Raw genomic sequence first — 22,784 nt, 5'->3', positions numbered from 1 at the left:
TGATCACAGCAGACTTTTATCCCATTGAAATAGTTCTCCATTCCTGCCTCTCCATTCTACTTGCTCTGCAGCTCTGTTAGAATGCAGTCTTTAAGACTGGTCTGTGAGAAGAGAAAAGCAAGGTGTTAAACGTCGGGCAAGTAGGCAGGGGCAGCATGCATTAGATTAGTGTACCCAGCGCCCTCCAGACTGAGCATGAGGCAGGGCTGATGCCTGAGGGGTGGGCCAAGGCCTGTGAGGGTCTCTGCGGACAGTGATGCCTCCTTATGCCCAGGCGGTGCGAGGGGCTGTGGGAATGCAAGGGACAGGGCCCTGTGCTTGGAGAGGGGCGCTCCTCACTCATGGGACCTCCTACCTCTCTGGGCCTCAGTTTCCTCATCTACAAAATAGAGACAATAGCAGTGCCTCACAGGGTAGCTGTGACAGTCCAATGGATGCATGTGGAAAACACACTTAGAATGGTGCCCCGTAAAGTAGGAATGATTTGAGTGTTTACTTTATTGTTAAGATGATTATTATGCCTGTCTGGATCTTACTGCCTCTTGGGACTAGGGTGAGCACTGTGAAGTTGTTTCTGTAGGCAAAAGTGGGCCAGATGGGAGCAATTTAGTATAACGGGGGTGGGGGGGGGAGCTGAGACTTATCCAGGCCGTGAGGACGAAAGCCTCATGAAAAGGAATATCTACTTTGATGAAATTTTTACAAGACCATGATGAAGGAATTTTTAATAAGCACAGATAATATATTAGGACTTGGGCATTGTGCCAGAGAAACCATCCCTTCGCTTTTTCATTCTGGTATCTGAGAGCTTAACTGTTGGGGGATGTGGATATTAAAGAAGGAAGACAAAACGATGAAGAAGGAAACTTTGGAAGTGACTAGTCAGTCACTGAACGAAAAGGTCCAGGAGAATGTGTAAAAGGCATGGAAGGTGGTAGGACAGCAGCCCCCTCGAGGGGTTTTCAAGGTTCTGGAGGTTAATGGTGCTCTTGTAGGGGTGTGATAGAGCTCCCAGTTTCCCGCGGTGCCAGCAGCTGGTGGCGGTCTGCCGTCCCCCCCCTTGCTCCCAGCACTCAGCATGCCCTTCGGCCTGGAGCCCAGTTTCCGGGCCTTCGCAGGGGGCATTGGCTGGATGCCAAGTCTGCCTGTCAGCTGAGGCAGGAATCTAGGCACTGTTCCGAGTCAGCGGGCCGGACAGGAGAAGCTCTGCTCCCGTCCCAGCAGCTCCCAGAGCTGAAACTCTCCGCTCCTTCTCCAGTTTGTCTGGCTTCTCAGACAAGACCACTCCCCACCTGGCCAGAGGAGGCCAGGTCTGTGGCCTTGGCGGTCCTGGCCTTGAGGTGCCGTTGGGAGGATCTTATCTCCCCCATGGTCTGATGAGGCCCCTTGGGGTTGACCCCGTCTCTGTCCAGCAGCCGCCTCCTGGCAGGGTCAGCCAAGGTCGGCCTTCTAGCCAGGCTGCCTCCCTAATCTCGGAACTGTCTTCATTGTGCTCAGCCGAGGAGGGGGCTCCTTTTCTTTCTGACAGACTGCGTGTTCTCTACACTGTTCCTTTCTCTTTGTTCCTCCCTCTTCACTGACCCTCTTTCCTCGCTCACCTCACCCCACCCCTGCCTCTTCTCTGCCTGTTCTACACTCTTCTCTGGAGTGCATTTTGTGGTGAAAAGAGGGCTTTGGGGGGCCTGTTAGGGTCTTTGCCTGGCTCTGGATGCTGCCCTCTCTGCAGCTTCCCCCTCCCTGAATGGCCGTGTCCACAAGGGCCTCCCTGTCTAGGGCTGCTGCCCCAGCCTCTGGCCGCTGGCTGACCAGGTCCCGTGAAGGCTCGCTGCCCTCAGGATGGGAAGGAACTGCCTGGGGCAGCTGGTCCTTGCCACTGGGAAGCTGTGGGGCACCGCTGCCTATCACAGAGGTTCTTCTAGATGACAAGTTATGTCCCAAGACCATCCTCTCTGGCAGAGCTCCTGTCCCATAGAAAGGCCAGCTTGGTCACTCAGGCTGGCAGTGGCTTCCCGTGTCCCTGCCTTCCTGCTGTACCTCTGACTTGTAGTATTGTGGAGCTGAGCTCGGTGCGGGGGGACAGAGTGGGAGCCGCGTGTGACGGGGGGAGGAAGTACTGTTGGACAGGGAGGACAAGCAGGGGAGCGGGAGGGCGTGCCAGGAACTTAGAGGCTGTCACATGTTGCCCAAATAGAAGAGACCAGTGTGCTCAGGGCGGGCTGCCCGCTCGGGGAACATTGCCCTCTCCCTGGATCCTGGTGAGCCTCTGCTGGGTCTTTCTTGTTGGCTTCATGCCTGGCCCCAGTGAGTGTCTCGTGAAAGCCAGTCCCTCTCTTCCTGAGCCTGTGGCCCCATGCTCCCCCAGGGCGGACAGGAGGTACGTGTTGGGGGTGCTGTGGCAGAGTAAGACCTGGCCCTGGCAGGCACAGCACGGTGCAGAGCAGGAAGCCCTGGAGTGGCCATGGGAGACCTGGGATGGAGTTCAGCTCCTGGCTGATGGGTGGGACCCGGGACCAGTCACTTCCTGGGCCCTGAGCACCCTCATCCGAATTATCCGGGGACCGGATGAAGGGACCTCAGTTCCCAGCTCTGTTGCGCTTTTAAAATACTCCTTGTTCTTCTCCCCTCTCAGTAAAAAACCAAGTCTTGTGCTTCTTGTGTTTCTCACATGGACACGGTGTTTGGGGAGCGAATTCATTTTGGAGATGAACAATTGGGGGAGAGGGTGGGAGCTGCCTAACACCCGGGGCTGGCCTCCAGTGTGTCACCTCAGGCCAGAGTGCAAAGACCTTTCCGTGACACCATGTGGAAACACACTTCTTATATCCAACTACTAACATATAAAACACCGAGTAAAGTGTTAATTTAAGTGTTATCGTTAAACCTACTATTTATAATAAATTCTTGACATCTTTAATAGCAGTAATCAGTTTTCAAAAAAATGGCAAACTAGACAGACTCCCAACACTGCATGAAAGTGGGGAAAATCAAAACCGAAGTGCTTTGAACTGATGTTGGGAAATGTGAGGTCTGAGCACGAGCATACCAGCCACCGTGTCACTCTGGGTTAAGGTGTACTTTCTGTGCAGACTTTTTTCCAGCTTCTCCTGGGTCTGTACTCGAGAGAGGAGGGGTGATGGTGAGATGGCTCCGTGTACTTTCCTTTCTTTCCTCATCCTCATCTGTCGTCTGAACCTTTGGGATCTTTTTGGACGCGTCTGTCAGGGGCTGTGCGTCCAGCTCCTCTGCGGAGGGTGAGCCGTGGAGTCCGCAGAGGCTTTCTTGCTGTGTTTGTCGTCTTTATTCTTTTTGCAAAGAGGGGGGGATTCCCAGCACAGACATCAGTGCCTGCCTCTTGTGTCCTGTTTGTATTTTGCTTCTGAAAGCCCTTGAACCGAAGTGGGATTCCTCCTGCAGTAGATGCTCACTGTGTCCTTTGTCATTTTCCCCGTGTTTTCTAAGGGTTAGAGAGACGCAGAGGGAGCTTTCTACACGAGAGCTTCCAGGCATTTGACTTGAAACTGTAGCAGAGCATGTAATGCTTTGAGGAGGTGTCAAGATGCAAATGTTTCAGATTTTGGCTTTTTAAACAAACTGAGAGACGCAGGATTTCACCAGCAAAGATGCTGGTATATGTTCAGATTTAAAAATAACTCCATGTGCCGGAGCATAAAAACCAGTTTTGCAGACACAGAGGGTTGGGAATTATCATGATCGACGTCTACACCCTTCACTGCAGTCAGTCCTTGTGTCGTTATGTTTTGACAGGAGAGCTCTTGAGAGACACACGATGTGCGATGTGAGCCTTGCGAGTGGCAGCGGGGAGGAGCCTGGAGCAAGCACTCCAGGGGAGGCATTCCACCTGCGCCACTGAGACCTCGGCCACACCACACAGGGGCTGGGGTTCTGGTCCAGGCTCTGCTCTGTGGGGCTGGGAGAGCTTGGACTGGACCCTACCTAATGTCACTAGGCGTCTTGAGTATGGCTATGGGACATGGAGTCACCGGGGGTGCAGGTGCATGCAGGGGTGTGTTGGGATGGGCTCAGGCTAGGATCCCATGTTTCCCTCCATCCAGCTCCTGAGGGTTCAGCCCAGCCCCTGCACCGGCTGGAGGGTGCTTCTCACCCGAAGGCTCACTAACTGCCCCGTCTGCTTGCCCCTTGACCCCACCAGATGAAAGACACGGTGACAATGGATGCTGGGAGAGCCAACAAGGAGGCTGAAATCCTTCGAAAGCAATGCAAGGCTCTGTGCCAGGAACTGAAGGAAGCCCTCCAGGAGGCGGACGTGGCCAAGTGCCGGCGGGACTGGGCCTTCCAGGAGCGGGATAAGATCGTGGCGGAACGGGACAGCATCCGGTACGGGGAGCCCCTGGGCTGGTGTGGGCTCTCATCTCTCACATGCTCTGGGTCTCTGGGGATGGTCGGAGTCACTTGCCACATGTCCAGGTAAGGTGGGAGTGACCGTCGTTCCTCCCTTCTCACCTGAGGTGGTGCCCCAGCCTTGCTTCATAGCGTTAGAAGTGTCTGCTGCAGCCTAGATGTCTGCATGTGCGTGGAGACTGGATGAGACCCTCCCCCTGCCATGAGGTGGCACAAAGACAGGGTTTTCTCTTAGGGGACTTCTGATGAAATGGACATATCAAAAATGCACTCTTTTAGTTGGTATTCTTTGGGCACCTGCTGTGTGCCAGGATGGTGGGTCCCTCATACAAGGACACCCTGGGACTCCCGGACAGGTGTGGTGCCCTTGAGGGGCCAGCGCTGTGGGGGCCACGGCAGCTTTGTCGGACAGGGCAGCAAGGGAGGGACACAGAATGGTGAATTCCAGGGTCACAGTTAGAACTGTGATGGGGGCTTGCAGGGCACTGGGGGAACTGGTGTGGAGTCTCCCCAGAAAGCATGAGCTTGAACTGAAGCTCGAGTGGAGGTTTTCCAGGTGGAGGAGGGTGATGGGTGTTACAACCTGAGGAAACATGAACAAAGGTGTGTGGTTTGCTCAGGGCAGGGATATGCTCGTGGACTTGGGGGAGTCCCAGGAGAGGTGGCTGATGGGGTTCCTGAGGACAGGCTATAAGGGCCTCGAAAGGGAAGCCCAGGAGCGTAGCCTTAATTCTTGGTGGGGGTAGAGCCACGAGGGGCTATGGTGGTGCTGGTGGTGATTTGGTCATTGAGAGTTTGCAAACGATCCCTGTGGTTAGAGACTGACGTCTACCCGGGCTGCTCAGGAGATGAGGGTTCAGGATTGGAGGGATTGGGGGCCATGGAGAGATGGGGACCAGCCCTTAGGTGCCATCCTATGACAGGATGCAGTTCTGGAGGTGACCCAGAGCACGCGCTCCCTGGCTGCCAGGTCACCTATCCCTACCTTCTCTGAATGGCTGAGGTGGTGCTGGGGCCCCAGGAGCCCCGCATCCTTTGGTGGGGAGTTGTCAGGCCTGCACTTTGCACTCACCTGCACAGAGACTGCACAGGGCTGCAGAGACGATGGAGACATGATTGCTGTCCGAGTGGGGGGCTCAGTCTAGTTGCAGGGTGGGGGACAGCTCTAGCAAGGCCTGCATGGGGGTAGTTATGAGGCTTGTGGTAGGTGATGGGATAGCAGGGTCTGCCCGGTGGGCTGCGGCTGGGGCTGGGGGTGGGCATTCACCCAGGCACGTTGAGGGCAAAGCAGTGGGAAGAGCAATGGATGTTCAGAACCCATTACCCAATAACTGCGGAGGTGTCTCCTTCCTGGTCCTCAGCGTCTTCTCTCTCCCTGGATGGGGTTGGCCTGGGTGGCTTCCCGTCCAGATTTTCCAGCACTGCTGTGCATTTGGAGGCAAGGCAGGCACCTGGGGTGTCTGGGGGATAGGCCGTGAATCCTCTGCCCCCTTACCCTCACGGTGACCTTGGCCTCTGCCCTGTCTGCCAGGACGCTCTGTGACAACCTAAGGCGGGAGCGGGACCGGGCAGTGAGCGAGCTGGCCGAGGCCCTGCGCAGCCTGGATGACACTCGCAAACAGAAGAATGACGTCAGCCGGGAGCTCAAGGAGCTCAAGTATGTTGGGGCAGGTGCCTGCGTGGGGGGACAGGGTGGGCACCTGCCTGGGGGTGTAGGGGCCCCTCTGCAGGCAGGGCAGGGCTGTCTGTCCCTTCACTGTGCCTTACTCTGTCAGCCTGTAGAATGGGTCTGAATGCCACCTCCATGCTGAGAGGTGATTAGACATTCTTAGGCCATCACAGAAGATGGCAGCCCTTTTGTGAGCACACAGAGACAGACTTTGCACACCGTGTGCAAAGGTACATAGGAAGGAAACTCTCTGTTCAGAGGCAGTGCATTTGGGGACAGGCATGCATGTACTGTCCATTCATTCATGCATTCATTCATTTGTTCCCTTTCTACCTCATTCATTCACCACCTCTAGGATTTACCAAGCGCCTGCTGTGTATGGGCCAGGCCTGTGGGAGGCCCTGGGGGAGGCCCTGGGGGAGCTGAACAGAGGACCAGGTCTCTGTCTGTGGGGCTCACAGCACACAGGAGAGACAGACCACCATTCACTAGTCCGTTCTGCCTGTGTCGTGCGGATGCCCATGTGAGAGAGACTGGGGTGTCAGGCAGCCTCCCCTCGGTTATAGCACTGCACCCAGGGCTGTGATTCAGGACATGGTGACCCTGAGCAATGGACTGAAAATACAAAGATCAAAGTTAAAAGGAGAGATTGGCAGAACCCAGGAGCTGTCACTGTAGGGTAGAACAAGGCTGTCCTGAGAAGCAGTGGCTGTCTGTTGTGAGAAACTTGCTCAGCTGATAGAGCGGTATAGGGTGGTGAGGAGCATGAGTGTGAGTGTGCAAGCCTCGCTTGCTCGAGCAACGCCTTTCACACGGAGTGACAGCTTTCCCTCCCTCCCCATTCAGTAACCTCTAACATGAGCCAACCAGCTTTAGTTATTAGATGAAAACCCAGAACCTCTTGGGCTTGAGTACTCTAAAGACAATCTCAGGGGCTAAGAGGCAAAGTGAAGCACTCTCTCCAGAGACCCACCTTGGGTCTAGCAAGTGATGGAATCAAATTAAGGTAAAGCCTGGCCCCTGGGGGCTTGAGCTCGGGAGAAAGTTTTGCATTTTAATTGAGCTGGAATTGCCTGGAGCTTCTAAGGAAGTCAAATTCCACTTGTTGTTCTGCACGTTTGAATTTGCACCTCCTCTTTGTTAAGCTTTCTAACTGGTGCTGCTGCTCAGGGACCCCCAGTCTGCAGAGGCAGCAGACATGCCCCGGCGGATGAGAGATGAGCAGGTGCAGTGAGCATTAAACACAGAGCTTCAGGCTGCACAGGGCTAGTGGGGGTCGTGTCCAGGGAAGAAGGCTTTGGGGCTCTGCCTTGAGGCTGGGTGGCATTCTGGAGCCGGCCAGTGAGAGCACAGCCCAGACAGAGATGTGGACCTGCAAGCCTGTCCATTTGAGAAGAAACCAGAAGGAGGTCATGAGTATGCCCCAGAGCCCAGTACCGATGAACTGTAAAGGCTGGGTGCGGGTTTTAGGACAAAGGGTGTCAGGTGCAAGTTCCTGGGGGATAGTACAAAGTTTCTGAGTCTTTTTTCATCTCTTAACTGGGTCTTTCTTAGAGCTTAAGTCTTTGTGTATTGGTCAAATCCAACTTACTGATTTTTAATTTCTGATTTTTTAATTTTGTTGTTATGTTTTTATTTATTTTGAGAGAGAGAGAGAGTAGGAAAGGGGCAGAGAGAGAGGGGAAGAGAAAATGCCAAGCAGGCTCCACGCTGTCAGTGCTGAGCCAGACTCGGGGCTCAATCTCATGAACTGTGACATCATGACCTGAGTCGAAATCAAAGGTTGGATGCTTAACTGACTAAGCCACTCAGGTGCCCCAATTTTTAATTTTTAATTGAGTGTATGATGTCTAAGGACCCTTAACGCTTCATCTCAAAGATTTTCTCTTGTATTTTCCTTTTAAACGTGTTACAGCTTTATTTTATACATTTCAATGTGTGATACGTTTTGAGTTAATTTTTCTGTAAGATGTGATGTGTAGATTGGGGCTCAGTTTTTTTTTTTTGCCATGGGTGTGCAGGCGTTCCAGCGTCACTGGTCAAATGCTTTCTTCTGCTGAAGTATTTTAGTACCTCTCATACTTTGTGGGGGTGTTTCTGGATTCTTCATTCTGTCCCAGTGATCTCTGTGTCTATCTTCCTGCAATTCTGCAATGTCTCAATTACTGTAGCTATAAAAAAAAGTCTTAAAATCGAGTAGAGTGATTCCTCCCACTTAATTTTTCATTTTCAGAATTGTTTCAGCTATTCTGATTCCTTACCTTTCTCTCCCTGTGTGTTTTAGAATAATCTTGTCTGTATCCACAAAAAAGTGTTGCTGGCATTTCTCAAGGAATTGCATTAAACCCTGGGTTAAGTTTGGGAAGACTTTGATTGTTTTTTGAATAAACCTCCGTGAAAATGCCTTGATAGCTAAGAAGCCTTGGCGTGCGGCTCCAGATTTATTGGGAAGCTGGCAAGGAGTGTGAGAGGGAGAGGAACCTCCTTTGGCTCTCACGGTGGCCTTCCTGCCTTCTGAGCTGTGACTTGGGTGGGATGTGTTGCCTCCCTGGGGACCATCGTCATAGCCCTCTCTGTTCCTAGGGAGCAGATGGAATCCCAGCTGGAGAAGGAGGCTCGGTTCCGGCAGCTGATGGCGCACAGCTCCCACGACTCGGCCATCGACACAGATTCCATGGAGTGGGAAACGGAAATTGTGGAGTTTGAAAGGGAGACGGTGAGCTGCCCTGATGTCTTTACTCCCTTTGAATGGGGGGTGGGAGAGGATGCCCCCCTTGTGGGGTTCCCCCATTTCTCGGCTGTCACTTTGAGGCTTCGGCTTTTCTTGCCAGGGTGTGTGCATTCTTTCCCTGTCCTTGTCCAAACTGGGTTGTGACAGGTTGGTGTCCGTGGCCCCTCCAGCCACGGCTGGAGACAGTGCATGGAGGGCAGAGGGCAGAGCAGGGCTCTTCTGTAGGGACGTGTGTCTGCAGTAGCTGGAAGGGGCACATGGCAGCTGCTCCGGGCTTCATCCTGTGTTCTGAGTGCCCCATCAGACATGGTGAAGGAGCAGTCCTCACAGAGAAGCAAGTGGCTTGAGATTTCAGAGTGAAATGTTTCTAATCACTGCTTTATAAAGTGTGTGGCTACTGCTCTTTTGACAGGAGGATATTGACTTGAAGGCACTTGGGTTCGATATGGCAGAAGGTGTGAATGAGCCTTGTTTGCCGGGGGACTGTGGGATATTTGTCACTAAAGTGGACAAAGGAAGCATTGCTGATGGCCGCTTACGGTAAGAGTGGAGGAGGCCCAGGCTCTGGAGGGAAGGGCGGCCCTCTGACCCAATGCAAGGGACCCAGGGAGTCAGGTGGCTGTTAAGTGAGTGCACCCCAGGGTCTGGGGGACTCGAAGGCTCAACTGCTCACATTACCCTTAAAGGAGACTCTGTGACTCATGGGGGCCTTTGCGTCTGACCTTTCCACAGGCCCCAGGTGCTGCCCTTCACTTTTCCAGGTAGGAAAAGGCTCAGGCAGTATGGGTGAGAGTTTAGGATGTGCGTTGCATGCCCATGCCATGAAATAGCAACGAGAATAAACTACCGTTTGCTAAGTGCTGGTTTAGGCCCCTTGTATAATCAATTCGTTAATTTTTAAAATCCAGTGAGGTAGGTCTGTACTCTGCTCTTGGCCCCATTTTACAGATGAGGACACCGAGGTGTGGAGGCGCTAAGTCACACAGCTAGTAAGTGGTAGGGCCAGGATTGGCACCCAAGCAGCCTGGCCCCAGCATCTGTGAGTGTAGCCATTTGAGCCTGCTGAAGAGGAGATCTTTCTGAATGTGTGTGCGGGGCAACCGTTTTCTGACACTCATCTCCTCAGACTAGAGCGGTGGGGCCTCCCCACTGGTCCCAAGGCCTGAGCAGGTGCTGACTTGGCTGTGCCCCTCCTCAGGGTCAATGACTGGCTGCTGAGAATCAACGATGTGGACCTCATCAACAAGGACAAGAAGCAGGCCATCAAGGCCCTCCTCAACGGGGAGGGGGCCATTAACATGGTCGTGCGGCGGAGGAAGTCCCTGGGCGGGAAGGTGGTCACGCCACTGCACATCAACCTGAATGGACAGAAAGGTAGTGGGCCTGCCAAAGTGCACAGAGCACATCAGATGGCGGGGCAGACCCCTTTTTTGTGCAGAGGGGATGTTTTTGAGTTACTGATGCCGTTAAATGCAGTGCGTGTGCATCCCTGGCTGGGGGCCACCCGGGTCCTGGGTCTTGCCGGTTTCTGGGTGTTTGATTCACCAGACCAGACGTCACTGAGCCTCCGGGTGGTCTGACCTGGCCCGGGTGTTGGGACGGGCAGGTCGCAATCTGTGAATGTTCCCTTCTGGAGGGAATGTTGCCTCCTGAAGACAAGGTGGGAGGACCAGAGGGCCCTGTGAGCGGCGTGGGGGTTAACTGGATATTGCCCATGTCTGCCCTGTGGTTCACAGACAGCGGCATCTGTCTGGAGAATGGAGTATATGCTGCTGCCGTGATGCCTGGAAGCCCGGCCGCCAAAGAGGGGTCCCTCGCCGTGGGAGACAGGATTGTGGCGGTAAGCCTCAGGGCTGGGCTGTCTGCCCCACATGGAGAGTAGATGCGATTTGAGAGATTGAACAGGAAGTAACGAACAGAGATTTTATGTTAACCTTGTTCGTTAAATGGGAACAAACATTTTTTTTTCTCATAATGTGTTTCCATTGATAGTAGAAAATCAGGAAATAGAAACTTCAGGAAGAAAATAAGAATCCTAATTGCTACCACCTATAGATAACCTTTATGAACATTTTAAATGTATTTTTCGGTAGCCTTTATTCTGCACATGAATCTGTATTTAGGTCAGTTTAAACAAGATATCATCTGCATGTGATTTTTTAAAAAATCTTATTAAACATTATGTCCATTACTTTTTTTTATCACCAAAGTAAGACTTATGTGCCATAAAATAGTTAAGCAATATAGAAATGTAGAAAGTGGTAGTCCCCTCTTTTCCTTTTAATCCTGCTCCTGGAGATATTCTTTGCCCCCACTTGCAAGATGTGCTCCCAGCAGACCGTATGTCTCTTACAGATCTATATACACAGATAAAGATTTCTGGTTTTTGTTTGCTTTTTTTTTTTTTAATTTTTAACGTTTATTTATTTTTGGGAGACTGAGAAACAGCACTAGTTGGGGAGGGGCAGAGAGAGGGAGACACAGAATCTGAAGCAGGCTCTAGGTTCCGTGCTGTCGGCACAGAGCCCGACATGGGGCTCGAACTCGAGCTGTGAGATCATGACCTGGGCTGAAGTCAGACGTTTAACCAACTGAGCCACCCAGGCACCCGAGGTTTTTGTTTGCTTTTTAAGCAAATCATTTTGCGATTCCACATCATGGATACCAAATTGATCCTCATTACTTTTATCTACCTCATGGTATTCAGTTGTGCAGTAGTTTAAAGCATGCCCCCGTTGTGGACAGGTACATTGTTTTGAGTTTCTGCCATTGCAAACCACCCTGCCATGAACTTTACCTGTGTGCACAGACCTTTGGGGGACACCCAGTGGCATCCCTGGTGATCAAACCCCAAAATGCTGTAAGATTACAAAGTCTCATTTAGTATTTCTGACTAACTCATTAAGATTGAAGACACACACACACACAATCCCAGCTGTATAAAAGATGCACATGATGATATCCTTTTTCTCTGGTTCTAGACTCCTCATCTACCAGTTCCCATTATTCTGTTTTCTTCCAAAAATATTCAAAACATTTATATCTCCCTCTTTTTTCTTTTGTTTTCTCTCTTGTTTTCTTCTCCTTTTTCTTTTCTTTTCTTTTCTTTTCTTTTCTTTTTTCTTTTCTTTTCTTTTCTTTTCTTTTCTTTTCTTTTTTCTTTTCTTTTCTTTTCTTTTCTTTTCTTTTCTTTTCTTTTCTTTTCTTTTCTCTTCTCTTCTCTTTTCTTTTTTCTTTTCTTTTTTCTTTTCTTTTCTTTTCTTTTCTTTTCTTTTCTTTTCTTTTTTCTCTTCTCTTCTCTTCTCTTCTTTTCTTTTTTCTTTTCTTTTCTTTTTTCTTTTCTTTTCTTTTCTTTTCTCTTTTCTTTTCTTTTCTTTTCTTTTCTTTTCTTTTCTTTTCCTTTTCTTTTTTCTTTTCCCTCCCCTCCCCTCCCCTCTTCCCAGGTGTGATCATAATATTCTCACTTGCTAACCTCATTTTTTGTTTCCCACAGCGTGCCCTGGAGATTCTTCTGCATTTACATCTTTAGATCTGCCTAGGTCATTTCAGTAACTGCATATTCCTTAGGGGCAGCTGCTCAAGCCATTAACCAGCAGACAGGACACCTTTTCAGTGCAGCAAGGCTGTTGCTCTGTCCCTTCATGGGGGCCCACGGGGTGAATTCCTGGGTGGGGGATTGCAGGATCAGTGGGCATAAGCAGTTAGCATTTGACATGATCTTTTCCCATGTGGTCCAGGAGATCGTGGCCTTTTTGATCCCACCTGCAGTGTGTGGGGGAGTGCATTGCTTTGCATCTATGCCAGTGTTTTTCAGATTTGGGGGGATGCCAGAATTTAAAAGCAAGATGGCCATTGTGAAAAATGATAAGATGTGGAAAAATTATGAAGAAAGAAACCAACCAAATTAATCCACCACTCCAAAATAATCACTCTGCCTATTTTTTTAACTTTTGATTTTGAAATGATTACAGAAATACTTCAGTTATGATATTAAATAAATAGTATTAAAAACTAAATAAAGTGGTGAAGATAGTACAGGTGGGTCCTATGTATGCTTCATGCAGTTTTCCCTAATGGTTATGTTTTGCACGACTATATAATATCAAAACCAGGTGATTGATATTGGAACCGTGTGTGTTTATTTCCATGTCATTTTATTATCATGATTTAAGTGGAAAAAAATTTGAGCTACAGAGCTGTTCCACCGGAACAAAGATTTCCCTCCTGTTACCCCTTTATAGGAACATCCACAACCCTGCTCTCCACACCCCCCATACATAACACCTGGCAGTTAATTTGCTCTCCATCTGTATAATTCTGTCATCTTGAGGACATTATAGAAGTCAGTATGTGGCCTTTGAGATGGGCTGTTCCACCAAGCATGGTGCCATGAGATCCATCAGGTGGCTGGGGGCCCCGTCAGTGTGTCCCTGTTGGTGCTGAGCAGTATCGCATGGTCTGGTGGCACCCCAGGCTAACCGTTCACGGTTGCACATACGTGTGTTTTAAAGATTGGGACACATCTGAGAGAAATGGGGACAGAGGTTCAGGCCTAAGGGATTGTGAGAATCTTTGTGAACAGTTCACAAAGGCCTTTCACACCATGATCTCATCTTCGGTCTCCTCCCGCCCCAGGGGGCAGGCATGTTCATCTTCCACTCTGTACGTGAAGGAGTTCTGAGCCGTGGTCCTTTGTCACACAGCAGGCAGCAGTGGAGCCTGGTTGATCCCCCAGGATGCTTGGTGTTCTGGTCCCAGTCAGACAAGCACGAGAGTGCTTGCCCCGAGAGCAATGCCCCGAAAGTGATTGTAAGGCTGCGTCTTTTCTTTGCTTCGGAAGCCGCTAAACTGGATTCCTCAGGCCTTCATCAGGGAGGGCCTGTCTCTCCTTTGCTGACTCCAGACTTGGGCACCACTTGTATAGAATCACGCCCACTGTCCAGAATGGGCTGGCAGAGGCCCTGAGCTGGGGGTGGGCCTGACAAAGCTCTATGTTTGGCCCTAGATCAATGGCATTGCCCTGGACAACAAGTCTCTGAATGAGTGTGAATCTCTGCTACGTAGCTGCCAGGACTCCCTGACCCTCTCCCTCCTGAAGGTAAGGGCCCCTGCCCCACACCAGCTGCTCTCATCGGCTGCGGGGCAGGCAAAACCTCAGCTCCATACACCCGAGCTGCTGCTCTGCATCCCTGGGATCCTTGTATAAAGGGTATTGATTTACAGAGTGCAGGATGTGCATGAACCCTGATCCTGGTCTCAAAACAAAAATGGGGCGACTGAGTGGCTGAGTCAGGCATCCAACTCTTGATTTCAGCTCAGCTCATGATCTCACGGTTTGTGGGTTCGAGTCCCGCATGGGGCTCTGTGCTACAGCACAGAGCCTGCCAGGGATTCTCTCTCTCCCTCTCTCTGTGTCTCTTCTATGTTCTCTCTCTCAAAATAAACTTAAAAAGAATTTTGTTAAACAAAAACAAAACAAGACAGCTATGAAGGACATTTTGAGGACAGTGGGGGACATTCAAATCTGGACTAAATAATTAGATGATCTTAGGAACTTGATTTTCCTGGGTGCAGTGATGGTATTGGGGTTTATAGAGGCAAATGGCCTTATTTAGGGGACATGCTAAGGTTGTTAAGGGTGGGATGTCATAATATTTGTCACTTTCAAATGTTCTGCAGTATGGATAGATACAGTTTGGTAAAATACTGTTGAATCGAAATGGTGGGTTTATGGACATTTGTTGTACTTTTCTCTCAGCTTTTCTGCATAGTTGAAAAGATTTATAATAGAGATTGAGAAAAGTGGGCCCATCCACTTCACTGAGAGATGTTTTTAAAAATTAATTATCTTTAATAGACTTTTTTAGAGCAGTTTCAGGTTTATAGAAAAATTGAGCTAGTACAGAGAGTTCTCATATTCAACCCTTCTGCTTCCCCTGTTAGCATCTTGCATTAATGGGGTTCATTTGTTGCAATTGATGAATTATGATGAATTGATGTATATATGACATATATATATATATTTTTTTTAATTTTTTTCAACATTTTTAATTTATTTTTGGGACAGAGAGAGACAGAGCATGAACGGGGGAGGGGCAGAGAGAGAGGGAGACACAGAATCGGAAACAGGCCCCAGGCTCCGAGCCATCAGCCCAGAGCCCGACGCGGGGCTCGAACTCACGGACCGCGAGATCGTGACCTGGCTGAAGTCGGACGCTTAACTGACTGCGCCACCCAGGCGCCCCTGACATATATATTTAAACGTTTATTTATTTTTTTGAGAAACAGAGTGCGTGGGGGAGGAGCAGAGAGGCAGGGAGACACAGAATCTGAAGCAGGTTCCAGGCTCTGAGCTGTCAGCACAGAGCCCAATGCAGGGCTCGAACTCATGAACCATGAGATCATGACCTGAGCCGAAGTTGGACGCTTAACTGACTGAGCCACCCAGATGCCCCATTGATGAGCCAATATTAATATAATAGTATTTTTTTTAAGTTTATTTTTTTTAGTAATCTCTACACCCAATGTGGGGCTGGAACTTACGACCCTGAGATCGAGAGTTACATGCTCCACCGACGGAGCCAGCCAGGCGCCTCTGTAATAGTATTAAAGTCCATAGGTGAAATGAGGAGTCACTCTTGGTGTTGTACATTCTGTGGGTTTGGACGTGTGTGTCCACATCATAGTATCATAGAGAATAGTTTCACTGCCCTAAAAATCTTCTGTGTTCCTCCTAGTGCTCCCTTCCTTCCCACCCCGCCCCCCCCAGCCCTGCCCCTGCAACCACTGATCTTTATACCATCTCCGTAGTTTTGCCTTGTCCAGGATGTCATATTGCTGGAATCACACAGTATGTAGCCTCTTTGGATTGGCTTCTTCTGCTTAGTAATACGTATTTGAGTTTGCTCCATGTCTTCTCATGCCTTGGTAGCTCATTTCTTTTTATTGCTGAATAATTTAAAATCATGTGAATGTGCTACACGATATAGATTTTTAGTAACGAATCCTTTTTCATTTGACAATTAAAAGAGAAATACAGGCAGGGCACTGCGCAGGCAAACTGCAGATAGCGCTCCAAGTCCCTCTCTCTCTCCTGCGGGTTCACGGCCGGGTCAGCAGAGAGCGCCGGTCAGGGAGAGGTGTGCGTGCGCATGCGCCTCGCGCTAGCCGTCTCTGGGGTGTGTGTGGCCCCTGCGGGGACGACGTTCGGTGGCAGCACCGGGCTCGGCGGTCTTACCCGCTATTTCTCACTCCCTGTAACCCCCACACAGGTGTTCCCTCAGAGCTCCTCGTGGAGTGGCCAGAACATCTTCGAGAACATCAAGGACTCTGATAAGATGCTGAGCATCCGAGCCCACGGCACCGAGGTACAGGCCCAGAATAAACGGAGTCTGTTGCAGCACAATAACTCCACGCAGACGGACATCTTCTATGCGGACAGGCTGGAGGAGAGAAGGGAGCCGGGCCCCCCAGGAGGCAGCAGCTCTTCCGGGGAGCGTGGCTACGGGCTGGTGGATGTGCGCAGCCGGCGACCGCTGCTGCCCTTCGACACAGAGGGGGGCCCCTGCGGGGCGGCAGAGGCCCCCCTGGATAAGACAGAACCTGAGAGCTCCAGCAGCGGCGGGACCTGGCCCAAGGCTGTGCTCGGCTCCGCGGCAGGGCCCGAGAAGCTCTCTGTTTATAAGAAACCAAAGCAAAGAAAGTCTATCTTTGACCCTAACACTTTCAAACGCCCCCAGACTCCCCCCAAAATTGACTACCTGCTCCCAGGCCCTGGGTCTGCTCACTCTCCCCAGACCTCTAAGAGGGTGGGGCCTCTGACACCCCCAAAACCTCCCAGGAGGAGCGACTCCATTAAGTTCCAGCACAGACTGGAAACCAGTTCCGAGTCTGAGGCTACTCTGGTCGGCAGCTCCCCGTCTGCCAGCCCCCCGAGCGCACTGCCCCCTGGCGTGGACCCCGGGGAACTCACGCACACCTCACCCCCTCGCAAGGCCAGAGTCCGCATTGCTTCCAGCTACTACCCTGAAGGGGACGGGGATTCCTCCTATCTGCCTGCCAAGAAGTCCTGTGATGGGGACCTCACCTCCCAGAAGATGGACGAGCTGGGGCAGAAGCGCCGTCGTCCAAAGTCAGCTCCCAGCTTCCGGCCCAAGCTGGCTCCAGTAGTGATTCCTGCTCAGTTCCTGGAGGTAGAACTCAATCCTGGGGTGGGGGTGAAGGCGTGGGGAGGGGCCCTGAACCGGTGTCCCCAGCTTCATGTTCAGCCCTGGCTCCTTTGCCTTTGTTCTAAGCACCTACTCCAGGATGGGGTGCCTGGTGGGTGCCATGAGAAGGAGCCCTCCTTAGGAGATTGGAAAGTAATGTAGGGGGCGTGCATGTTAGTGGCCATATGATGCCAAGACAGGAACACTTTCTTGGGTGTGGTGTTTGATTTGCTTTTCCAACAAGAAGCTTTTGAACTGCACAACAAAAGCAAGTGACATGGCCCTGCCTGGAAGGGTCTTGGGAGCCAAGACAGCACTTGTGAGTCTGTCGCCGGCAGCAGGAGGCGGCGGCCAGCTTGTTTGTGTGGGTATTGTAGTCATTTTCAGATGGGAGCGATTGCTGTGAGCTGGAGAACAGATCCATGCCACTTTCTGCAGACAAAGACCCTGGCACAGGCATGCATGTTTTGAGGAGCTGTCACATCTGTGCCAGAGGCACCTGTGCATTCCACCTCCTGCACATTATTTGTTTACTTGAGAGAATGGATTCTTTCTCTGGGGTTTTCTTCCAGAGTAGTTTTGAAGGAGGTTCTTCCCTTCCAGGTGTGTAAGGCAACATGAATGAGCAGTCACCTCTCCCAACTGTCCCGTCATGTGTCCGAGTGGGAGAGCTAGTACGTAGGGGACAGACTTGCAGATGCCCGTACATTTCCATTTCCAGCCACTGTCTCTCATCTTTGGCCCTGCAGGAGCAGAAGTGTGTCCCGGCCGGTGGAGAACTCTGCCCAGAGCTTCAGGAATGGTCCCCTTACTCACCAGGGCACCCCAGCAGGCACAGCAACCCCCCATTCTACCCTGGCAGGGCATCTGTGGGTGAGTTGTTCGGGCTGGGGAGGAGGGTCCATGGTGGGCTCGCAGGGCCCTGTATGAGATCTGTATGAGCATTCTCCCAGGGAGAGTGGAATCAGTCATGTCAAGATGCTGCTGTGTGTCCTCAGCCCTGAGGTCCAAAGATCTAGCAATGACTTCCCCTCTCTGAGATGTTTAATCTTCTATCAGGGACATTTCTTAGCTTTTCAGACCACCTCTCCATAGCAGCCCGGGAAATAGGAAGCCATAAAGTGAGTTCTCCCATTTTACAGATGCAGAAAGCCAATAGTTTGCACAGGTCTGGGGCAGGCTGGGTGCTTTGGGGTGATTGTTCTTACCCAGTCCATTTCTAGGTACTGTTCCCCGGAGTATGACCCCGAGCACCACTGTGAGCTCCATCCTGAGGAACCCCATCTACACTGTGCGTAGCCACAGGGTCGGCCCATGCAGCTCTCCGCCTGTGCCCAGAGAGGTTGGCCCCCAGGGTTTGCACCCCAGGTATGTAAAGTCACCCCCCACTTACCTGCACGCCAGCCGGCCAAATTCGTGTGCACAAAAAGCTACTGGTTCACAGAGTGGCCCATGGGCAGAGAAGCGTCCCTGCCAAGCTGAGAAGGGGCTGGTTAGAGCAGCGCTGGGACCCCAGGAGGAGTGAACTTTAAGGGTGCTCTCTTCATTCACCAACAAGAAGCTTGAAAAGACATTTAAAGGCGCCTGTGTGGCTTAGTCAGTTAAGCATTCCCCTTCGGCTCAGGTTGTAATCTCATGGTTCATGGGTTCAAGCCCCACATCGGGCTCTCTGCTGTCAGCACAGAGCCTGCTTTGGATCATCTGTTCCACCCCCCCCCCCGCCCCGCCCCTCCCCTGCTGGTTCTCTCTCTCTCTGTCTCTCTCTCTCTCTCTCTCTCTCTCTAAAAAAAAGAAAAGGCATTTAAAGAGAGAGTGATGGCAGCTGGTGCTTAAGTGCTCACATGCCAGGCACTGTGCCAGACCATCTAAACCTCGTCTCTTTTGGGGTGCCTGGGTGGCTCAGTAGGTTAGGCGCCCGACTTCGGCTCAGGTCATGATCTCATGGTTCATGAGTTTGAACCCCGCGTCGGGCTCTGTGCTGACAGCCCAGAGCCTGGAGCCTGCTTCGGTTTCTGTGTCTCCCTCTCTCTCTGCCGTTCCCCCGCTCGCACTCTGTCTCTGTATCTCTCAAAAATAAATAAACGTTAAAAAAAAAAATTAAAAAGACAACAAACAAACCTCATCTCTTGTAATTGCCACAGTGACCTTGTGAGCTGAGGACTGTTGTTGTCTCTGGTGTATAGATGAGGAGACTGAGCCTTAAAAAGTGAATGGACTGGCTCAGGGTCACCCATTCCTTCATTCGGTTGTTTGACAGGTTTTAATTTTGCACCTACTATGTGGCATGGACTGTACTAGTTCCAGGAGACTATACAGTGGAGGACTAAACCAGTGAGCTTCTTTTCATGTGGCCTTTATGTTGGCGTGTGGGAGGCAGAGAGAAAAATGAACAGAGTGATACCAGGTGATGTTGAGTAGCTCTGAAGACCGCAAAACGGAGCGACCAGCTAGGCTGTGACTTGGAAGAGGGTGGACAGTTAGATTGGGTGGGTGGGAGGGCCCTGCGGTGGGGGCAGAGTGGGGATGCTACCGGGATCCAGAGGCTGAGATGAGGTCAACTACATAAGACCTGGGTGGAGTCTCCAGGAAGGAGGGCCGTAGGAGCCACAGCCCAGGCACCTGGGAACCTGGTAGGCTGGCACAGAGTGGGGAGCTTGGCACGGGTACAGTGAATCAGGAGAAGAGAGCAGGTTATAGGGCACAGATCCTGTAGAGCCTGTAGCCATGATGCAATGTTTGGAGTTTTTCCTAGTTTAGGCTTTAGGCTGGAAAGAGAGATGGTCTCATTACATAGCTAGAAAAGGACACTGTTGGGCCTGATTGGAGGCCCCTGATATGGGTGATGCCTGGGCTCTCTGCCCTCCAGCGTCCTAGGCAGCTGTCCTGAGTGAGGTATATAGGTTCCTCTCCAAGGTCCTTGGTGCCCATCCAGCCTCCCCCACCCATCCTGGAGGAGAGACACCACTTCTCTGGGCACAGATAGGATTCTGAGCCTGTTTTTTCCCGGTAGAGCCCAGTCCTGGTCCAGGGCCAAAGTGAGTATGCCACCCCTCTACCTTCACAGCCCTTTCTCTGTAGGCAGGACCCTCACTGGGTGCCGCCTCTGGGTATGGCAGTCTGTTGTCCCCAGCTAATGGCAGGTGGCTTCTGGGCCTCCCTTCTGTGGGCTCAGGGATGTGTTGGGCCAGGCCCGCTGCTTGTTTCTCCCCAGCGGCTGGGTCTGGTCCTGGTCTTCTCCTGATGCCTCACCTGTCTGCTTCTCTTGCAGCGTCCAGCACCAGGGACGCCTGAGCCTGGATCTGAGCCACAGGACTGGCAGCGACTACTCAGAGATGAGAACCTCTCATGGGTCCAACTCTCTGCCCTCCAGTGCCCGCCTTGGTAACTGTGCCACTGGAACCTTCTTACCTTAGTGGGGCCTGTTTTCCTCTCTGCCTGCATCCTTGTGGCCAGGCCTCCCGGTGGCCTGCCCCCATGGGCCCTTCTCTGCTCCTGGGGCTGAGGTTGGCTCCACATTGCACTCAGAGTCATCTCCCTTAGCCTTCTGTGTCTCTTAGGCCTTCCCTAGCAGCCACGTGGTTGTTCCAGGTGACCCATGGCCCACGAGCCTTGCTCTTTGTCGCTGAGCCTGTCAGCGATTCTGGGGGTTTGTATCGCTGCTCACTTGTGGGAAATGGAACCCAGAGAGAGAGAGACTGGCAGTTCCCTCACATAGGCATTCTGGTGGTGTTGCTTCCAGCCATGTGGGGTGGAGACAAGCAGTCCCCTCTGTCACTTGGGTTACTGTCCTTGTCCAGGGCTAGGAGTGAGATTTGTGGGATTCTGCTCTGGAGCGGTCCAGGCCCGCAGTTTACTCAAATACTGGGCGTTAATATCTGCTTTCCTAGACCGTTTCACATTTAGGCGCCCTCAGGGGTAAGTAGCAGGGCCTTCTTTGCATTTGTCCTGACTGTGCCTCTTTCCTAACTACTGAAGGGGTGGTGAAGGAGCAAGGGGTGGTGTTAAATCACAGCCCTGAAGTTTTGTCCCCTTGTGGAACCACAGGGTCTTCGAGCAACTTGCAGTTCAAGGCGGAACGCATTAAAATCCCTTCGACACCAAGATACCCACGGTCTGTTGTGGGCTCCGACAGAGGTGAGAACTCAGCATTCCCCTCCTCTCCTGCTAGCTGACTCCAGCCTCATTGTGTGCGATGTCTGGGTGCAGCGGGCAACCTCCTCCTCATCCCAGCCAGTCCGTGCATGCCTCAGGCCTGGTGACACGGGGGATAGAGAGGCCACGCAGAGCCCAGCACCTAAATTCGAGACCATGTGGTATGGCCATGGTGTGGAGCCAACCATGTGCCTGGATCACGTCTCCCTCTTGGTCTCGGCTACAGGAGAACGGAGATGTGAGACTGCGGCCCGAATTACTTTGCACCTCTCCCGGCAGGTTCCTTGTCACATTCTGAGTGCAGCACGCCTCCCCAGTCACCCCTGAACATCGACACCCTGTCCTCATGTAGCCAGTCCCAGACCTCAGCCTCCACGTTGCCCAGGATTGCCGTCAACCCCGCGGCCCTCGGGGAACGGAGAAAGGACCGGTGAGCGGGACCGGGCATCCGTGCCGTGGGCATGTCAGTGGGCGGTGTGTCCCCGCAGGGGGCGGGGCTTGTTGGGAGAGGCAGCAGGTGTGGGAGGGTTCGGACAGGGTCAATCCCAGGGCCAGGCTGCTTTGGGTCGCCTAGCGTTCTCTGGTGTGTTGCCCCAAAGCTTCACCAGGAAGCCCTGCCACGGAGTGCTAAGAGTGGGCAGGTATGCGTAGGGGGCAAAGTGAGGGGCAGATAGGCTGCTTCCACTGAGTGTCCACGAGAGGTGGTGAGCTGCTGCAAGTGATACTGGACCACCTGGTGGTGACGATGCAGTGGCACCATTCACTGCTTCCCTGGCCCTTGATGAAGCACTTCCGTGTCACACAAGTCAGGAAATGCTCCCAGTGACCCCATGAGCATCATTATCACCGTTGTCATCATCATTGGCTCTGTTTTACAGATAAGGAACCTGAGGCCATCCTTACTCTTTGCTTTTTGCCCTCAGGACACACCTGCATCGCTTGCCCCCTCATTCCCAGGCTTTTTTTTTTTAATTAAGTAATCAATTTATTTTGAGAGAGAGAGAGAAAGAGTGCTCATGCACATTTGAGCAGGGGAGGGGCAGAGGCAGAGGGAGAGAGAATCCCAAGCAGGCTCCACACTGTCAGCGCAGAACCTGACTTGGGACTCGATCTCACGAACTGTGTGAGATCATGACTTGAGCCGAAATCTAGAGTCAGACGCTTAACTGATTGAACCACCAGGTGGCCCCCACTGAGCTTTTTATTGTGAAATAAAATATACACAGAAGAAAACATACATAAAGCACAGAAGTATAGCTTAGCCATTTATTGGTTTATTGTAAAATGCTGGCCAATCTGCTGAGGTTTCAGGTTAACTTAAGGCTGGTATCAGTCCAGACATGCTTCCTCTGAGGGGTCCCTCACTCCCCCCACAAGCTCTGCACACCTCACCCAACTTTCTTGTTCTTCACAGTAGAATTTACCAGATCATACTTATAGTGAAGAGGTCCTATCCAGATCCTAAACTTTCAGAAGATCTGATGAAACTCAAACTTGGCTTTATTGAATCACTTAAAAGCAACAGAGCCACTCTCGTTCCCCTCAAATCCAAAATGCTGAGGGCGCTTGTCACTGTGAGCCTCGGAAGAGACCCTGCAGGGTGGGCCCAGCATTAGGAAAGTCCTTTGACTTGAAAATCTGAATT

At 51.7% G+C, this 22,784-nt stretch overlaps 1 protein-coding gene across 2 annotated transcripts in view; it reads left to right on the top strand.

The window, feature by feature from the left end:
* Positions 1 to 22,784, top strand: part of DLG5 (discs large MAGUK scaffold protein 5) — a 127,762-nt gene that overhangs the window by 79,933 nt on the left and 25,045 nt on the right. For both annotated transcript variants that reach the window (XM_040485540.1, XM_040485539.1), the window contains 13 exons: positions 4,172 to 4,356; positions 5,912 to 6,037; positions 8,633 to 8,765; positions 9,193 to 9,320; positions 9,979 to 10,154; positions 10,517 to 10,620; positions 13,786 to 13,878; positions 16,052 to 16,972; positions 17,737 to 17,860; positions 18,211 to 18,355; positions 20,256 to 20,368; positions 21,032 to 21,121; positions 21,419 to 21,569. In XM_040485540.1, the coding sequence (XP_040341474.1) occupies positions 4,172 to 4,356; positions 5,912 to 6,037; positions 8,633 to 8,765; positions 9,193 to 9,320; positions 9,979 to 10,154; positions 10,517 to 10,620; positions 13,786 to 13,878; positions 16,052 to 16,972; positions 17,737 to 17,860; positions 18,211 to 18,355; positions 20,256 to 20,368; positions 21,032 to 21,121; positions 21,419 to 21,569 (2,489 nt within the window). The remainder of the gene's footprint in view (positions 1 to 4,171; positions 4,357 to 5,911; positions 6,038 to 8,632; positions 8,766 to 9,192; positions 9,321 to 9,978; positions 10,155 to 10,516; positions 10,621 to 13,785; positions 13,879 to 16,051; positions 16,973 to 17,736; positions 17,861 to 18,210; positions 18,356 to 20,255; positions 20,369 to 21,031; positions 21,122 to 21,418; positions 21,570 to 22,784) is intronic.

This window comes from Herpailurus yagouaroundi, unplaced genomic scaffold, assembly GCF_014898765.1.
Source record: "Herpailurus yagouaroundi ecotype Mexico unplaced genomic scaffold, PumYag 163, whole genome shotgun sequence".
In the NCBI taxonomy this organism is placed as follows: Eukaryota; Metazoa; Chordata; class Mammalia; order Carnivora; family Felidae; genus Herpailurus; species Herpailurus yagouaroundi.
The sequence above is the reverse complement of the archived record's forward strand: the minus strand, read 5'-3'. Positions and strand labels throughout refer to the sequence as shown.